A 17252-nucleotide genomic window follows, 5' to 3' on the forward strand; every position below is an offset into this window, starting at 1 on the left:
TAACCCCCCCCCCCCAAAAAGGCAGAAATAGAAACATAAGCTTTTTATGATCTTCCAAAAAAGCGGGAGAAAATATCAGGTGACTTTTTAAAGCGATTTAACAAGCTCCCAGAGAAAAATTGAGAGGGATTGATATGCATCATTATCACAAAATCTCTGACATGTGAGCTTTTCTACCTTGAGGCAACGTTGTTGAGATATCTAGGTATCTTCCAATATTTTGGTTTTCTCATTCAACATTAATTATTCGCCATGTTGAAATTTGCAATGAAAGCGCCTAATGGAAATACTGCAAATGCTACATGTGGTACAGCTAGTTTAGCATCTCTCTCTCATTCAGTATTCACTCCCATTTAGTTTCACCACCATGGGGCAGTTTTGGTTGACAAACAGGTGTTTGTAATTGGTAGACTACTGATTGCAATCAAACAAAAACAACAGGATATAACGTCAGGATTGTTGAAAATTGAATCGTGTCACTCCTCTTTAGATGAAGACAAGGGACCGTTACATCAGCAGCCTGAAGAAGAAGTGCCAGAGGGAGAGTGAGCAAAACCAAGAGAAACAGCAGCGCATAGAAACGCTGGAGAAATATCTGGCTGACCTCCCCGCACTGGATGAGGTCCAGTCACAGGCACAGCAGGTGACTACAGAGACACAAACTTTATTGACCCTCCCACCCTATCCGTTCATTGAAGTATTGGGTTACTCTTGTCACTGGTTTAGTAAGAAACTTAGTTAAGATTTTCTGTTCAAATGAATTTTTTCTCTCTGCTTGGCTTAACCACATCCTTCGAACTTGAATCCCCTTGAAGTATTCCACTGCTTGACAAACAAGGGAGCGTTTACACAGCCTCACATAGCAGTATCTTAGGACTGAAACTAGTACATACCAGTACATAAGTCTCTGGAGTCATTTTAAAAGGTGTTATTATGGCCTGTGCTCCCCTGGTTAGAACAGTTGTAAGAACATTATAACATGTCCATTTACAATAAAAACTTGTGAGAGATGCTGTCAAATTCAACAGCACACTATTGCAATATACAGCATCATGTAGTATTATTATATAGACCCCTTTTCTGTTAGTAAACATAGTGATGTTTTTTTGTGGGTGGAGCTTAGCTGGAGGCAACTATCCATGCCTACAACAGACAAAAGTATACCTTACTTGGGGTCCGTGGTGGTGTAGCGGTCTAAGTATCGGCTTTGTGTCGATGCAGTTGCCCACTGGGGACTGGGGTTCGCGCCCCGGTCTTGTCAGATCCGACTATGGCCGGACTCAATGAAGCAGCAATCATTGGCAACGCTGTCTTCGGGAGGGGGGCGGAGTCGGCTTGTGTTCGTCACGTGAATGCGTCTCTGTGTGTGTCGGAAAAAACAGTGGTTCGGCCTGGAGTCGCCTTGTCACGAAAGTGGGGAGGCGGTCTCCTTCGAGACTGCCGGCCGGAGAGATGCAGTTGGTGAACGCATGCAGTACGAGGGTGGGAGTTTGAATTAAAATAGGCATCGATTGGCCACTAAATTGGGAGATAAAAGGGAAAAATCAGAAATAAATTTATTAAAAAAAAAGTACACCTTACTTACCTGATATGAAGTGTGTGCTACAAACACAAGCATTTTTTATGATCTCCCCAGTCCAGTCCTTTCGTCTTATCGCGTTTAACCACAGTTGTCTCCGATCTTTTTGACTGGGAGTGGCAGCTGGTATGTGATAAAACTTCAAGTTTAGTTTATTACATCTTCGATTCTGGCACCCAAAAACACAGCATGAAGACATGTTTGCTAACATTAGCTAGATGATGTACACTTGACTGAGGATGTGATTCATATTTAACGTTACCACTTCTGGCTTTGTTTTGCCTCCAGCTGATGCCTTGACGTAATCATTATGTAGGCTCTAAAAGGGTCTATAGCCATGATTTAATGAGGGATGTTACATTTTTAAGGTTAACCAGACATATATTTTCAAGTGATCTTACTCATAGCAATAAATGCGATGATAATAACACCAATGTAATTCATGATAAAGAGTGTTTTGCTCTGTACTTTTGATGCTCCTATGGTCAGTTTGCGCAACACTGTAGTAAAATAGATTGAACTAATCACCCATCACCTTGCATTTCATTTCCCTTGATAAATGCGTTCACGCTTGTGGTGGTGGATGTTGCAATACACGATCCAACCACCAGGGGACAGTAAATAGTAAGATGTGAGTGAAAGAGGTCCCGGGCTGCATTCCCCTCCAGTTGCTCATGTTTAGTAGTTCACCTCTGCAAAACGATGGGAGACAGAGATTATTTCTATAATCATCCTCAAAACTGTGCGTGTGTGTGTGTGTGTACCTGCTCAGCTGGTGGAAGTGCAACAGAAAGCGAAGGATCTGGAGGAGAAAGTCTCTCAGCTGGAAAACAGCCTTGAGGAGGGACGTGTGCAGCTGAAGGAGAAAGACAAACTTATTGAGACCCAGGCTAAGAGAGAGAAGGAGCTGGTAGCAACTGTACACAGGTATGATCAAGGAAACAACATCAGACCGTCTTCTGAGTGCCTGTAGCCAAGTCAGTATCAAGAAGCCATTGCCAAGTTTACTCCTGCTAACACTAGAACGACCGGGATTTCACTCCTACCTAAAATGACCATGGTCAGTCAAAATGACAGCCGGTTTTTAAACTCTGTCAAGATATATACCCAATTGAGATATTAATGCATTGCGTATGTCTGTTAAGAAATGACTGACACCAAAATTAACATTTTAACAACTTTTATACAATTTTTCAAACAATTTAAAATGGCCACTGTCCAACGCCTGTAAATACTGGTAGTCATGGTGCGTCTGTAACCAGACATGTTGGAAATACTCAGAAATCAAATTTAGACTATTACTCTGCACTGGAGAACGCTAGTGTGTTTCTAGGACAGAGCAATGAACTTTGTGAAGGAAATTATGCAACCAACACACGTCATAAACAGTGACATGACGCACACGATCACGCGCAAATTACGTGTGGTGTTTTTGGCGGCTCATGGTCATTTTGGGTAGATCTCATAACTCTTTTTGTGCAATTGATCTAAAACTCATTTTAATGCAAATATATGCAATTTTAGGAGCATTCATGGAGCAGCAGGTCTGTAGCTTTTTTTTTTCTTCCAAAGTTATTTAACTTTGAAAATCCAAAACCGTCGAAAAGACGGCCTTGGTCGTTCTAGTGTTAGACCACAGGAACTTTTAAAACATTATAAAGTTAAATTTAAAACAGTATAAGGTGATTGTTTCTGTCATGGTAATACCTTTATTTGTTTTAAGTAATTGTCTTGATGCTCACCGTTCTCATTCTGTCTGTTTGCTCCTGTGCCTGTAGCCTGCACCAGAAGGTGGAGCAGTGTTTGGAGGATGGGGTGAGACTGCCCATGCTGGACCTCAAACAGCTGGAAGTGGAGAACGCACAACTGCTGGAGCAACGAGAGCACAGCACCAAGGTAGGAAACCCTGCCATGCATACATACACACAGACATGCACATTAGTGGTACTGGTCATCTCTGGAGACCCCCAAACCCGCCCGTGACCCAGTTTCAAACCGTTTTTTTTTTTTTTAAAGAGTGCTTGGATTTTTATTGTTTCCTGCTTGTAAAGTTAATGTTTTTTAGGCCAACAGAAAATATAGTCTATACCGTATGCTACCGGATTGGATATTTGGTCAATATATGGGCACTTTATTGATACACAGAATAACTATCTAGGCTATAAAGAGATGATGGAAATTAGAATTGTCTAAGCTTGGAGAAATGTTGATTAAAATGACTTGTTCGTAGCTCTAAACTCCGGAGCAGTGTGTGCTCCATGTATAATGGAACTGGAATAAGTCTTAATAAGTGCATCAGAAGAGAGTTGTCTGCAAATCCCTTTCATTGATTGTAAAGTTGGGTTGAAACGCCTAACGTATTGTGCAACTGTGTATTATGTAATTGAATTGACCGAAAGAAGGGAAAAGGCGTCTCTGCACGCATGAGCTGCTCTGGCAGATCTAGACAGGTCAGGAGAAACTATCCGAAAGAACAACTTAAGTAGCCGAGGGGTATTAACTGCAGATTTATTTAAATAATCTATAGGGATGCACAACATGGTATCAGTTGATTAAAAACTTAAGAAGTTGATTATCAGCAGATCTGATGTGTGTGGCCAATAAGGTGACACATTAACAGAAGTATCTGAAACAGATAACAAAATTGCCATTTGCAATGCTCGTGAAGCACCAGTGATACAAGGAGGGGTAAAACCACACCCCTTTAACACGACCGATTTAATTATGCATCTTAAGAGCCACCATTCTGAGCACCACAGCGCTTTTGAAAAGCACACAAGGGAAAATAGAGCCAGCGAAAAAACAGTGTATAATGGTATCGGCAATTGGCCAAAAGGAGTTTGAAAAAATCGATATCAGCAAAAATCTAAATGTGCATTCCTAATAACCTAATATATTTTCTCCTCATAAACCTAATCTGCCCGAACTGCAACAATAATTTTTTTTTCGGCCGAGCAAACTGAGTCACATCTGCAAATGCATGGCTCTTAACCTGCCCTCTGTCTGTCCTGTGCAGCTGATGGACCAACAGAAGAGGCAGATTGAGAAACTGACGCAGGAACTTGGAGTAAGTTTGCCACATCCTACACACTTTGAAGTGTTTTTGATATATACTGTGTATTTTTTGTATACTTGCTTTATATTTCAGCTGCATACTGTGCAGGAAGTGTGAGAATCAGTGTGCCTCACATTAGGCTGTAGTTTGTGGTTTGGAGCTCTTTGGCTGGTTTTAAAATTATCCTTGTTTGAGAATATAACGACCCCCCCCCCCCCACGACGGAAAAGGTTTGATCATACATGAGTGAGGTACAGCCCTAGTAGACTATTGCAAGAAAAAGCTAACTAGAATTATTTTTAAAGACTTTATAACAGACACAGTTTTGTGTATAATTTTTTTTTTCTTGCTGTGTTAGGTAAAAGAGAGGACGTTACAGAAGGAGAGGAGTTGTAATCAGCAGTTACAGTCCCAGCTGCTGGAGAGGGAGCGGGACCTGGCAACTCTATCTGGAACATTACAACAGGTATTAGTCATGTGTGTCTGTCCTCCAGCCTGCGTGTGAGGTCTTTCTTCCATCCATCCATCCATTATCCAAACCGCTTACCCTGCTCTCAGGGTTGCGGGAAGACACCCTGGACAGGCTGCCATATATTATTATTAAGTAGAAAGAACTTGAACAAAAATACTGCAAAATATAGTACTGATAACAAAAATAAGGAAAATACAAATTACATGGTAGTACAAAACTTAATAGTTCTCTAGTAATGTAATGGTTTAAAATCACAGCAATAATAATAATAATAAAATCAAACTTATATAGCAGTTTTCTAACACTCGAAGTCGCTTTACAATAAATGGCGGTGAAATAAGACAACAGATAAACATAACACAGACATACAGGAGTGGGTGGGAAGGGGGGGCTACGAGAGGGAGAAGCGGCAGCCACACTTTCCGCCTTAAACTGATACAAAAGGGCAAGAAAAACAAAAAACACAGCACTGTAGATGCTGATTTTCTGTAGGGGTTTACACCCGTAGCCTATTCCTCTTCCGAGGTATCCACCAGGCAGTGGTAATATTTAACCCATAGCTGGGGGCTGGTTCATGGGCATCAGGGATTATTATACTATTATATATATTACGATCAAATGGAAGTGTTGTATATTTCCTGTTTCTTGTCATTATTATGCATGAGTCCTGACAGAAACTAATACAATTGGCCGTGTCTGCGGGTGGGAAGCCAGATGTAGGTATGTGTCCTGGTTGCTGCACTAGCGCCTCCTCTGGTCGTCAGGGCGTCTGTTCGGGGTAGAGGGGAAACTGAGGGGATAGCGTGATCCTCCCACGCGCTATGTCCCCCTGGCGAAACTCCTCACTGTCAGGTGAAGCGAAGTGGCTGGTGACTCCACATGTATCGGAGGACGCATGTGGTAGTCTGCAGCCCTGGCCGGATACAGTTGGGAAGAAAAAAGGGGGGGATGTTTTATGTACATTTATTTCATTTGTTTTTACTATACACTTTGTTATATCAGCTCTTACGTTTATGTTTTTGCTGATTTTATCTTGACTGTGTATAGTATTTTATATTGCTCTGTGATGCACTTTAACTGTTTTGAAAAGTGCTACACACATAGTTTATTATTATTTGAATTTAAACCCATTAGCTCTCTGTCAGGATTGTATTATTGACACGGGGCCAAAGGGAAATTATTCTTGCTTCATGAACCGCTTGTTTGCTGTGTGCGACATCCCCGAATGGCCAGTGACCCTGAACACCTTTAAATGAGAGGAGGGGAGGTTTTTTAATTGTGTGGACTGGTTAATTCTATTTCAGTGGAAGTGTTGGGCCATATTACATCGACTCTGAGCTTGGTCGCAGCTAGTCAGGCTAATTGTGCTTGGTCTCAGTTCCCTCTATTGAATAAAAGTGTAAATCCCCACCACAGCGTTTGCTTTAAAGACTCATCAAGGCCTTACCTTTGTGTCTCAGGGCCAGAGCTCACCTTTAACTACAGCCTTGACTGCCTCTGCAATGAGAAGACAATGAGTCCCACTAGGTGTTAATCAACCCGCAATAAACATCCCATGAGAGCATTCGACAATGTGGGGCGTTTGTCTGTACAGAGTCTCTTTTCTCCAACAGGTTGGTGGGGCAGGGTCAGTGAGCTGAACCTAGACTGACTACGTGGTGGGGAGGGAAACTAAACCCAAGACCTCTAGTTAGGAGACAACCTCACTAACCTGCCTGGCCATGTCACCATGTAAAAAAGAAGGGTCCAGGTTGTCATATGCCAGCATTCTTACCAAAGGGCCCTTTGGTGAGGTCCAGGAAGGACAGGTGGTAGGCCTTGGTGCAGTTCTTCTTATCGCACAGCACCAACTGGCCTCCGTCACTGCAGCGGAAGCACTATTTTTTTTAATATTTTCTTCCCCTCACTGCGCTTCTTCTTCTTCTGTTTCTTACGTTTGGGCTTGGTGGTCTGGCCATCGGAGTTCTGTGGAGGGGTCGGAGATAAAGGGAAACGAAGTGAAGATTAGTTCATTTGCAGTCAACACGGGCGTTTTCCTTGCCCTAATTTCATTATTTCTATACCTTAACTACACCTGCATTTCTTGAGAGTATTTTTGAAGTTTGTTTTAGTAGATGGATGATACTGTGCCAGGCTACATCATGGTTTGGCTCAAAATCATTCCTTCAGAATGCGGAATATCACAAAGTGAAACAATAAAAATGGCGATGCATTTGTCACTGTGTGCGTCTTTGTGGGAACTGAAACAGATTTTCCTTGGAATTTTACAAAATGGTCTGTAAATAAAGTTAAAGGACCCAGAAAATGTAAGAAAACCTCGTATTCTGTTCAATCCTCAAGGCTCCCCTGGCTAAACTATTTTCTAATTCTACAACACTGATCTGTGACTCGTGTGTGCTCTCGCCTTCGGCCGGTCACCAAGGAAGCCGCTGCAGTTGGGGGCACCACGGTGGCAGTCTTGTTATTGCCGAGGTGTTTCTTATGCTAACGAAAAATTAGACAGTCAGCTAAACTTCAGATGGGTTCGATGGCCTGTGGAAAACGGCACAGAAGAAGCAGGTAGTAGTTTTGTAGGCCTAATTTAATCGTATCCACAGTTGATTCACCCCATTGATTAAAAGTGAAATCAAGTAGTGCACACATGGATGTGACCACTTTCCTAACAAGTAAACATGCTCGGGCACACCTTCCCGTAATTTGTTTTTAAATCACATTTCCTGGAGAACTCATTCTGGTCACAAGCATTGCTTCCAGCATGAGGAATGAAGGTGTCCTCTTCAGGGTTTTTTCTAATCTTTGTGGTATAGCACCCACCTGAATACTGTGAAGCATACTTGTTTTTCTACTTCATAGTAAAATTCAATTTGCTAGACTCGTCTCTTAAATTTATTCCACTTTGTTCTCCCCACTTGTTATGACCCATTTAATATTTCAAGGGTTTAAAAACATTTCTGTGTGGCGCTTGAACAGCAAATAGTGTGGGCTGAGGCCTTGCTGTGTGTAGTGAGTGTGCGTACACCACATTCCCAAAACACAACCTGTCATAGAAATATGGCAGTTCAGTCTGTTGACACATTGTCTACTTAAATCTGCCTCACAAAAATGTATGGAAACTCCTTAAAACGTCTCTTTTTTTCCTTTTTGTCACCCTTTAAGAACCAGAAGCAGCTGGAGGAGGAGGTGCTGATGTGTCCGGTGTCCCAGGCGCAGATGCCTGAGGCTGGCTGTCTCCTGAAGGAGATGTCCCTCTGTCTGCTGGATCTCAAGGCTCTCTGCAGCATCCTGTCTCAGCGGGCTCAGGGCAAAGAGCCCAACCTGGCATTGCTGCTTGGTATTAAATGTAAGTGCATATGCTTTACCCTTAACCTTTGCACTGCACTGTGCACCTGCATCCTTTAAAGACAGCTGTCATCCGTTTACAGTGTGAATGCAATTACAGACTACGCAGTGAGTTTTTCTTTTGAAATAGCAAAAACCTACATTAAACTTTACAGTACACATAAGTCATCATCCAACAGCAAAGAGACATACATAAATTATTCCAAGGTACAAACTGTTGAAACCATCCAGGCTATAGAATTCAGTTCGAATCACACCTTACCCTGTCTTGTGTGTGTGTGTGTTTATGAGGACATTTTTGCAAACTGAGGAAATTTTGGCTGGTCCTCACTTCTTCAACGGTCTATTTTAGAATTTTAGGTTTCAATTTAGATAAGAGTTAAGAAATAGGTATGTGAGGGCGTCCGGGTAGTGTAGCGGTCTATTCCATTGCCTACCAACAGGGGGATCACCAGTTCGAATCCCCGTGTTACCTCCGGTCTTGGTTGGCGTCCCTACAGACACAATACGCCATGTCTGCGGGTGGGAAGTCAGATGTGGATATGTGTGCTGGTCGCTGCACTAGCACCACCTCTGGTTGGTTGGGGGGGAAACAGCGTGATCGTCCCCCTGGCAAAAAGAAGCGGCTGGCGACTCCACATGTATTGGAGGAGGCATGTGGTAGTCTGCAGCCCTCCCCGGATCAGCAGAGGTGGTGGAGCAGTGACCGGGACGGCTCGGAAGAGTGGGGTAGTTGGCTGGATACAATTGCGGAGAAAAGGTAATTTAAATCAAATGTAACAAAAATACAGGACTGGAAGCCGCTATCACTCCGAAATTGATTGACAGGACTAACACTAAACAACTAAATCTGAGTTTCTACTGTTTTCTGATGCTGTACAAGGTTTGCTTACATCGGTAATGGTTGTAATAAAACAGGCCCATATTTTCAGTCTATATGTGTAAATATACCTCAGTTCAAATAAATCACAGATTGGACCTTTAAGGTCGGGGTAAGGGGCTACAGAATTAAGGTAGTCAACGAGGGTCCTTGCAAGTATAGAAAGAGAGAACGTGTGTGTGTCCGCATGCTACGTGTACCATCTTCTCTCTCTCCCTGACAACTGCCTAATCTTTCTTGTTTTGCAACATGTAAAATTATCAGGTGTCGCAATAGCTCAGTGGTCAGCACTGTCACCTCACAGCAGGAGGGTTCTGGACCATCTGTTTCGAGTTTGCATGTTCTCCCCATGTTGGCGTGGTTTTCCTCTGAGCACTGCGGTTTCCTCCCACAATCCGAAGAAAATCAAGATTTGATTATTTGGAGTCTCTAATTTGCCCACTGGTGCAAATGGTGTGTGGGTGACTGTATGTGGGCCATGGTTGGGGATTGAGTCAGGGCAATCGTGACACTAAACCGTGATGACTTTGAATGCATTTTGTTTTACATTTTGAGATTATTGCAGTTTTCACCTTTTACTGTGGATAAGAGGGGATAGGGATGTACCCGCTGATTCCCAAGCCTGAGTTTCGACCACGAACCTGTCTAAGGGGCCTTTATGCATGCTCAATAAGCCAGTTAAGGAAATCAAATCACAGAAAGTTCATCTGAACACAATGTTTATTGAGAGAAACGTTTCATCACTCATCCAAAGACCTCTTCAGTCTCAACTTACGGCAGGTACCCCCACCCTTAAACAATACAGTTGCATAACGACCGAAAACAATGATCCATTTCATATGCAAATTGCCGTGATCATTACCTAGAGTTACAATGACCATGTGTTCACAGAGGAGTTGCAAGAAAACAGACTAACAACTTCTCTCTTTGACTGCACCAATGCGTGTGTCACCATGGCTACACCCATCCCCCCAGAAGTCACCATAACAGGAAGAGTTAACGTGTGGCGGGGGCTGGATGGCTCTGCCGAACAGTAGCAGGGGTAGGGTGGGTGCAGGGCCAGTCCAACAGGTTGGTCCAGGTGAGCCGGTTTGAGGTGATCTACGGAAATGTGCTCCGGCTTGCCACCAACGTCCAAGAGAAAGTGCTTTTCCCGGTCTCCAGGACATGGAACAGGCCATTGTTGGGAGGCTGCAGGGGTCAACGGTGGGCATTGTGACAGATGAAAACGTATTCTGCAGATTTGCGGGGATGTGAGACCGTGGGAGGCCGTGTTGCGAAAACTCCGTTATCCAGAAGCATGGTCCATTGGTGGGCTGCAGGCCAGGGAGCCGTGGTGTTGGGGACAAAATCCCCTGGCACTCACAGGGGCTGGCCATAAACCAGTTCAGCGGATGAGGACAAGGACTGGAGGTCCTTCTTAGGGGTGGTTCTGAGGCCCAGCATGACCCACGGGAGCCTGTCGACCCAGCTGCTGTCCTTGAGACTGGCCTGAAGAGCATCCATAGAGCGATGAAACCACTGGCACAACCCATTGGCCTGTGGGTGGTATGTCGTGGAGCTTCATTCCAGAGCTCAGACGTAAACTGTGAGCCTCGGTCAAGAGGAGAGGTCAGATGGGGTGCCGAACCGAGCTACCTCAGAGGACATCGTCGACGACCATGTTACGGCAAGTAAAACCATAGGAGGGGTCCACGTTTACGTGGTTGAACTGCCTTTTGGGTGCCAGGGCGGCTTTGGTATGGCAGTGCACTTTAGGGCGCCTGCACTGCAGTCTTTCACGTCTTTTATGAGCCCGTGCCAAATGAACTTAGCCGCCTTATCCTGTAACTGCAGCCCTGTGACAACCATCCTGAAAGCCTGCATGTCCAGGTTGGCGGCCTGCTCAGCTGCCATGTGGGTGTAGTCAAGCCCCAAGTGGATGGCCCCGTGATGGTCAAGGAGAGGCAGTCAGCGGCAAGGTTAGTTTTGCTAGCAACATGCTTGTACATTCATGGTTAATGCCAAGATGTAGGAGAGCTGTCGCTGCTGGCAGGCGGACCCCAGCTCAGCCACCTTGGCCATGGCGAATGACAGTGGTTTGGTCCACAAACGCCGTAAACTGGTGGGCCTCCAGCAGGGAACGGGAGTGTTGAACGGCGAGGTAGAGGGCGAGGAGCTCCCAATCGAAGATGTGTTTGCTGGGAAGTAACTTGTCTGAAGAAAGCGAGCGCATGCCAAGCACTGTTCACCTACTGCTCATGCACCACACCGACTGCATAGTCCAAAGCATCTGAGGTGATGGGTGCGCCAGCATTGTTGCGTCTGCCTGAGCAGTCTTAGTGTCCACAGTGTGTTTGGTGGCCTTGCCTTTCAGGGCCTCATACAGAGGATCTCCACTCTCGTTGCTGTTGAACTCCCAAAACTCCAGCAGCTTGAGAGAAAAGGCATTAGTTGTCACGTTCATGAAGAGCTGTCTCTGGAAACATCCAGCAGACAAACGTCAGGGTTACCAGTGTGGGAGTTGCGAGAAAACAGACAAACAACTTCTCTCTTTGACTACACAATGCATTTCATTTATTATTTTGCACATCCCGCCTCCACTAACATGGCGCTGTGTTACCATAGCTACACCCTGAGCATGTCAACTTCAACAGGCTATGGTGAATTGTGTTCACTACAGTACACCATATTGCTCTGTTTGTGCCAGGGGACCCGATCCTTGGGGTGGACCAATTTCTGGTACAGTGAGTTTTGGGGTTTGGAAAATACGCGTCGCAACTGTTGTCCTCTTCTCTTCAGTTAGTTGGAACACTGGGCGTCTTCCTGGCTTTGACAAACGTCCAGTTAGAATCTACTACTACTTTTGGTTTTTTCTGTTAGGGGTCACAGTGGATCATCCGTTTCCATCTCTTCCTGTCCTCTGCATCTTCCTCTGTCACATCAGCCACCTGTATGTCTTCCCTTTTCCCAGTATACCCAGTATCTCTCCTCCTTACATGTCCAAACCATCCAACCTGAGCTATTCCTCTAATCCAGTCCTTTGTCACTCCCAATAAAAATCTTAGCATTTTCAACTCTGCCGCCTCCTGTCTTTTTGTCAGTTCCACTGTCTCCAAGCCATATAACATAATAGCTGGTCTCACAACCATCTTGTGAACCTTCCCTTTAACTCTTACTGGTACCCTTCTGTTGCAAATCACTCCTGACACTCTTCTTCACCTCTACTCCTTGCATCTTCACCATTCCGCTGTCCTCCCTGTCATTCACGCACATGTATTCCATCTTGCTCCTACTGACTTTGATTTCTCTTCTCTTCAGTGCATACCTCTACCTCTCCAGGCTCTCCTCTACCTGCACCCTACTCTCGCTACAGATCACAATGTCATCTGCGAACATCGTAGTCCATGGAGACTCCTGCCTGATCTTGTCCATCACCATTGCAAACAAGAAAGGTCTCAGCTGATCTTGATGTCATTCCAACCGTACACCTCACCACTGTCACACTGCCCTCGTACAATACCACACCTCCTCTCTCAGCACCCAGTCATATGCTTTCTCTAAATCCACAATGTAACCCTTTCATCTACATTCTGAAAGCAAACATTGCATCAATAGTGTTCTTTCGTGGCATGAAACCATACTGCTGCCTGCTAATTGTCACCCTCTTAACCTAGCTTCAGTTACTCTTTCCCATATCTTCATGCAGTGGCTGATCAACTTTATACCTCTGTAGTTGCTACAGTTCTGCACGTCGCCCTTATTCTTGAAAATCGGTACCAGTATGCTTCTTCACTTCCTCAGGCATCCTCTCACTTTCCAAGATTGTGTTAAAAACTCCACTGCCATCTCTCCTAAACGTCTCCATGCCTCTACGGGTATGTCATCAGGACCAACTGCCTTTCCACACTTCATCCTCTTCATAGCTGCCCTCACTTCCTGATTCACTACCCCACTATCATCCAACCTTCTTTCTCTCTTATTTTCATCATTCATGAGCCCCTCAAAGTACTCCTTCCACCTTCTCAACACACTCTCCTCACTTGTCAGCACATTTCCATCTCAATCCCTGATCACCCTTACCTGCTGCACATCCTTCCCAGTTCGGTCCCTCTGTCTAGCCAATTGGTAGAAGCCCTTTTCTCCTTCCTTGGTGTCTAACCTCTCATACAACTCACCATATGCCTTTTCCTTTGCCACCTCTCGCTTCACTTTACGCTGCATCTCCTTGTACTCCTGTCTACTTTCTTCATCTCTCTGACTATCCCACTTCTTCTGCAAACCTCTTCCTCTGTATACTTTGCTGTACTTCCTCATTCCACCACCAAGTACCTTCCTAGCTGTCTCCTCACTATTGCTGCAGTAGTTGCTCAGCCATCCGACAACACTTTACTACCACTGTGCCTGTTAACGCCTCCTTGAACTCCACACAACAGTCTTCCTTCTTCAACTTCCACCATTTAATCCTTGACTCTGCCTTCACTCTCATCCTCTTCTTGTTCTGCAAAGTCCATCCTACAGACAACCATCTGATGCTGCCTAGCTACATTCTCCAATCTCTTTCAGATTACACCTCCTACATAAGATATAGTCCACCTGTGTGCACCTTCCTCCCTCTTATTGAAATATGTTTTCACCACAGCCATTTCCATCCTTTTCACAAAATCCACCACCATCTGTCCTTCCACATTTCTCTCTTTGACACCATATCTACCCTCCTCATCACCGCTGTTCACTTCACCAACATGCCCATTGAAGTCCATTCCAATCACCACTCTGTTGTCCTTAGGTACACTGTCCAGCACTTCATCCGACTCACTCCAGAATTCTTTCTCTTCCATCTCACACCCAACTTGTGGGGCATATGTGCTGATAACATTTATCAACACATCTTCGATTTCCAGCTTCATACTCATCACTCTGTCCGACACACTCAGAATTACCCCTATCCCATTCATACCATGGCAGAAGAGTTTGAACCCCCTCCTCCGATGCTACTGGCCTTGCTCCCTTTCCACTTGGTCCCTTGCACACACAGTATACCTACCTTTCTTCTCTCAATCATATCAGCCAGCTCTCTCCCTTTACCAATCATAGTGCCAACATTCAAAGTTCCAACTCTCACCTCCACATGCCTACCCTTCTTCCTCTCCCACTGCCTCTGCATATGCCTTCCCCCTCTTCTTCTCCTTTGCCCAACAGTACCGGTGGCTGTCGTTGGTAACCCGGGCCTCAACCTATCCGGTATGGAAATCTAATTTATGATCCGCATATTTGAATTGGCAAAGATTTTACGCCGAATGCCCATCCTGATGCAACCCTCCCCATTTGATGGTAGCAAGTGCTTGTTGATAACACTGCAGCAATAGTGGCTCACTAGTCAGCGACGTAATCCATTCATCAGTGGGTTTGACTTGTTCAGTGACAACCGATTTTTATGCATGTGGTTAGCCTGGCATGCGCTGAAATTATTAAATCTATTCGAACAGTTAACATGGAAACCCATTCAGCGGTGTTAATGTGCAAAGCCTGTGTGCTATTCAGAGGCTCTGATTCATTCCCACATGGTGATAATGGAAATGGCAATGTTAGGTGCCGCAAAATAACTTTGTAGTTTCTGTTGACCATTCCACTGCTGTCGACAATCCATTATCTGCATACCGACTAAGGTCTGCTAAATGTCAGTAGTCTCAAATGGCCCATGTCACATCTTTTTGTAATACACGTGTGAATAAGTTAATCGTTGTAAATCACATTTCAGTGGCCTTATGCATACGAAATATGTAGCGATTGTACAGAAAACGGCTTGTGTTCTATTGTAACTGGTGTCTGAAATTCAGATTTGACCAGAAACGTAAAGCGCTTTGAGTGGCTGTTGCAGCTAGAAAAGCGCTATATAAAATGCAGATTGATTTTCCGGGACTGGCACTAAGAATGCACTGGCTTGTGTATCCTCAAGTGGCTGGGTTAAATGTCCAGTTAGGATAACCACAATTAACGGGGCCTGTTTAATGTGGGATTTCTCTCCTTCCCCAGCCGCTGTATCGGTGGGGATATTGTCAGCACAGTGTCCTGATGACTCATTGATGATAAAAGTCAAACCCTAAGTACTTTATGGTTTACAGTAAACATCAACAATCAAATATGTCTCCCATCGCCAATTGCAATTTAACAGTCTAAGTATGCTAACCTGTCATTTTTCACATCATCCCTGGTGAACTCGATGTGGGTGTCCACAGAGTTCATGTGGTTGGTGAAATGTGATACACATTGAGATTTATTTTTAACCCAGGAGTCGTCCACAAATCTGAACCCTCTTTTCCACTTCATCCATATTATACAAGTTGGCCACTATAGGTGAAACTGGGGAACCCATAGCACACCCATGCCTGTAGTACTGCCCCCTGTATGTGGACTGAAGACACAGCTTCAGGAGCAGACACACTTTGTCAGGGGTGGGGACGTCTTGTAATTTCATATGGACTACCTCCACTGCTTCAGGAATACGTGTAGAGAGACACCTCCCTTCCCCAGTTTCACCTATAGTGGCCAACTTGTATATGGAGGAAGTGGAAAAGAGCTCTGATGTCCTGTTCAGGGATACCACCTAGCCATTGGTTCAGATTTGTGGATAACACCTGGGTTAAAATTAAATCTCAGTACATATCACATTTCACCGACCACATTTACTCTCGAGTTCACCAGGGAGGATGTGAAAAATGACAGGTTAGCCTTCTTAGACTGTGAAATTGCAATTGGTGATGGTGGACATAAGGTTGCTGATGTTAACTGTAAGCCAACACATATTGATCAGTACTTAAGGTTCAAGTCTCATCATCTACTGGCGCACAAACTAGTAGGAGTCATCAGGACGCTGTACCGCCAAGCTGATAACATCCCCACTGTCCCACATTAAACAGGCCCTGGTTAAGTATAGTTATCCTTACTGGGAATTTGTCAAAGCCAGGAAGACGCCCAAACAATGCACTAGCTGATCGAAGAGAGAAGAAGGAAAACAGCTGCCTAAGCGTAAACCAGTGGTGATTCTGTATGTGGCGCGAGCGTAGGAACAGTTATGTGTATTTTCCAAACCCCATAACACGCTGCGCCAGAAATTGGTCCACCCCAAGGATCGGGTCCCCTGGCTCAAATAGAGCAATATAGTGTACGCTGTTAAGTGCTGGGAGGATTGCCGTGACTTGTACATCAGGGGAAACTAAACAGACGCTGGCCACGAGAATAGCACAACACAGAAGAGCTAACATGTCAGGCCAGGACTCCGCAGTCTACACCGGTTGTGGCTAGATAGGATACAGCTACCAACGGAAGTGACGTAAATTCTCAAACTCTCGCCGGGTGGATTTCATTGCGATGGCAATAGGTGAAGGAGTCTGTGGTAGTAGAAGGGTTAGGGTTAGGTCGGTAGCTGTAGAATGTAGGGGTTTTTTTGCAGTCACGGTGCACGTCCATAGAATGTGTTTTACTGTGGCAATATGCCAAATGGAATTCGCATCGCTCCGCCAGCTTTTGTTGACATCCAGCCGGTGAGAATTTGCGTCACTTCCGTTGGTAGCTGTATCCTATCTAGCCACAACCGTCTACAGGCCGGTGGCCACTCTTTCAAGGATGAGGGTGTGCACATCCTTGATAGGGAAGAACACTGGTTTGAAGAGGGAATGACCATCCCTGCAACTATTCCCTAATCCTCTGAACAGTACACATGGTCATTGTAACTGTAGTTAATGGTCATGCCACTTTGCATATGAAACCAGTCGTTGGTTTTTGTCGTTATGCAACTGTGCCATTTATAATACACAAAGTCATTTGAGACTGAAGAGCTCACTTGGATGAGTGATCAAACATTTCTCTCAATAAACGTTGTGTCCAGATGAACTTATTCTACTTTCTGTGACTGTTTAAGGTGCCTGCTGGGATAAGCTCCAGCCCC

General features: G+C 44.7%; 1 protein-coding gene across 1 annotated transcript in view; it reads left to right on the plus strand.

Moving 5' to 3' along the window:
- The window catches only part of cep85l (centrosomal protein 85, like), a 72004-nt gene that overhangs the window by 50466 nt on the left and 4286 nt on the right, over nt 1-17252 (plus strand). The window contains exons 7-12 of the mRNA XM_056294567.1: nt 491-643; nt 2352-2506; nt 3358-3475; nt 4596-4646; nt 4993-5100; nt 8263-8446. Coding sequence (XP_056150542.1) covers nt 491-643; nt 2352-2506; nt 3358-3475; nt 4596-4646; nt 4993-5100; nt 8263-8446 — 769 coding nt within the window. The remainder of the gene's footprint in view (nt 1-490; nt 644-2351; nt 2507-3357; nt 3476-4595; nt 4647-4992; nt 5101-8262; nt 8447-17252) is intronic.

This window comes from Lampris incognitus, chromosome 15, assembly GCF_029633865.1.
Source record: "Lampris incognitus isolate fLamInc1 chromosome 15, fLamInc1.hap2, whole genome shotgun sequence".
Lineage (NCBI taxonomy): Eukaryota > Metazoa > Chordata > Actinopteri > Lampriformes > Lampridae > Lampris > Lampris incognitus.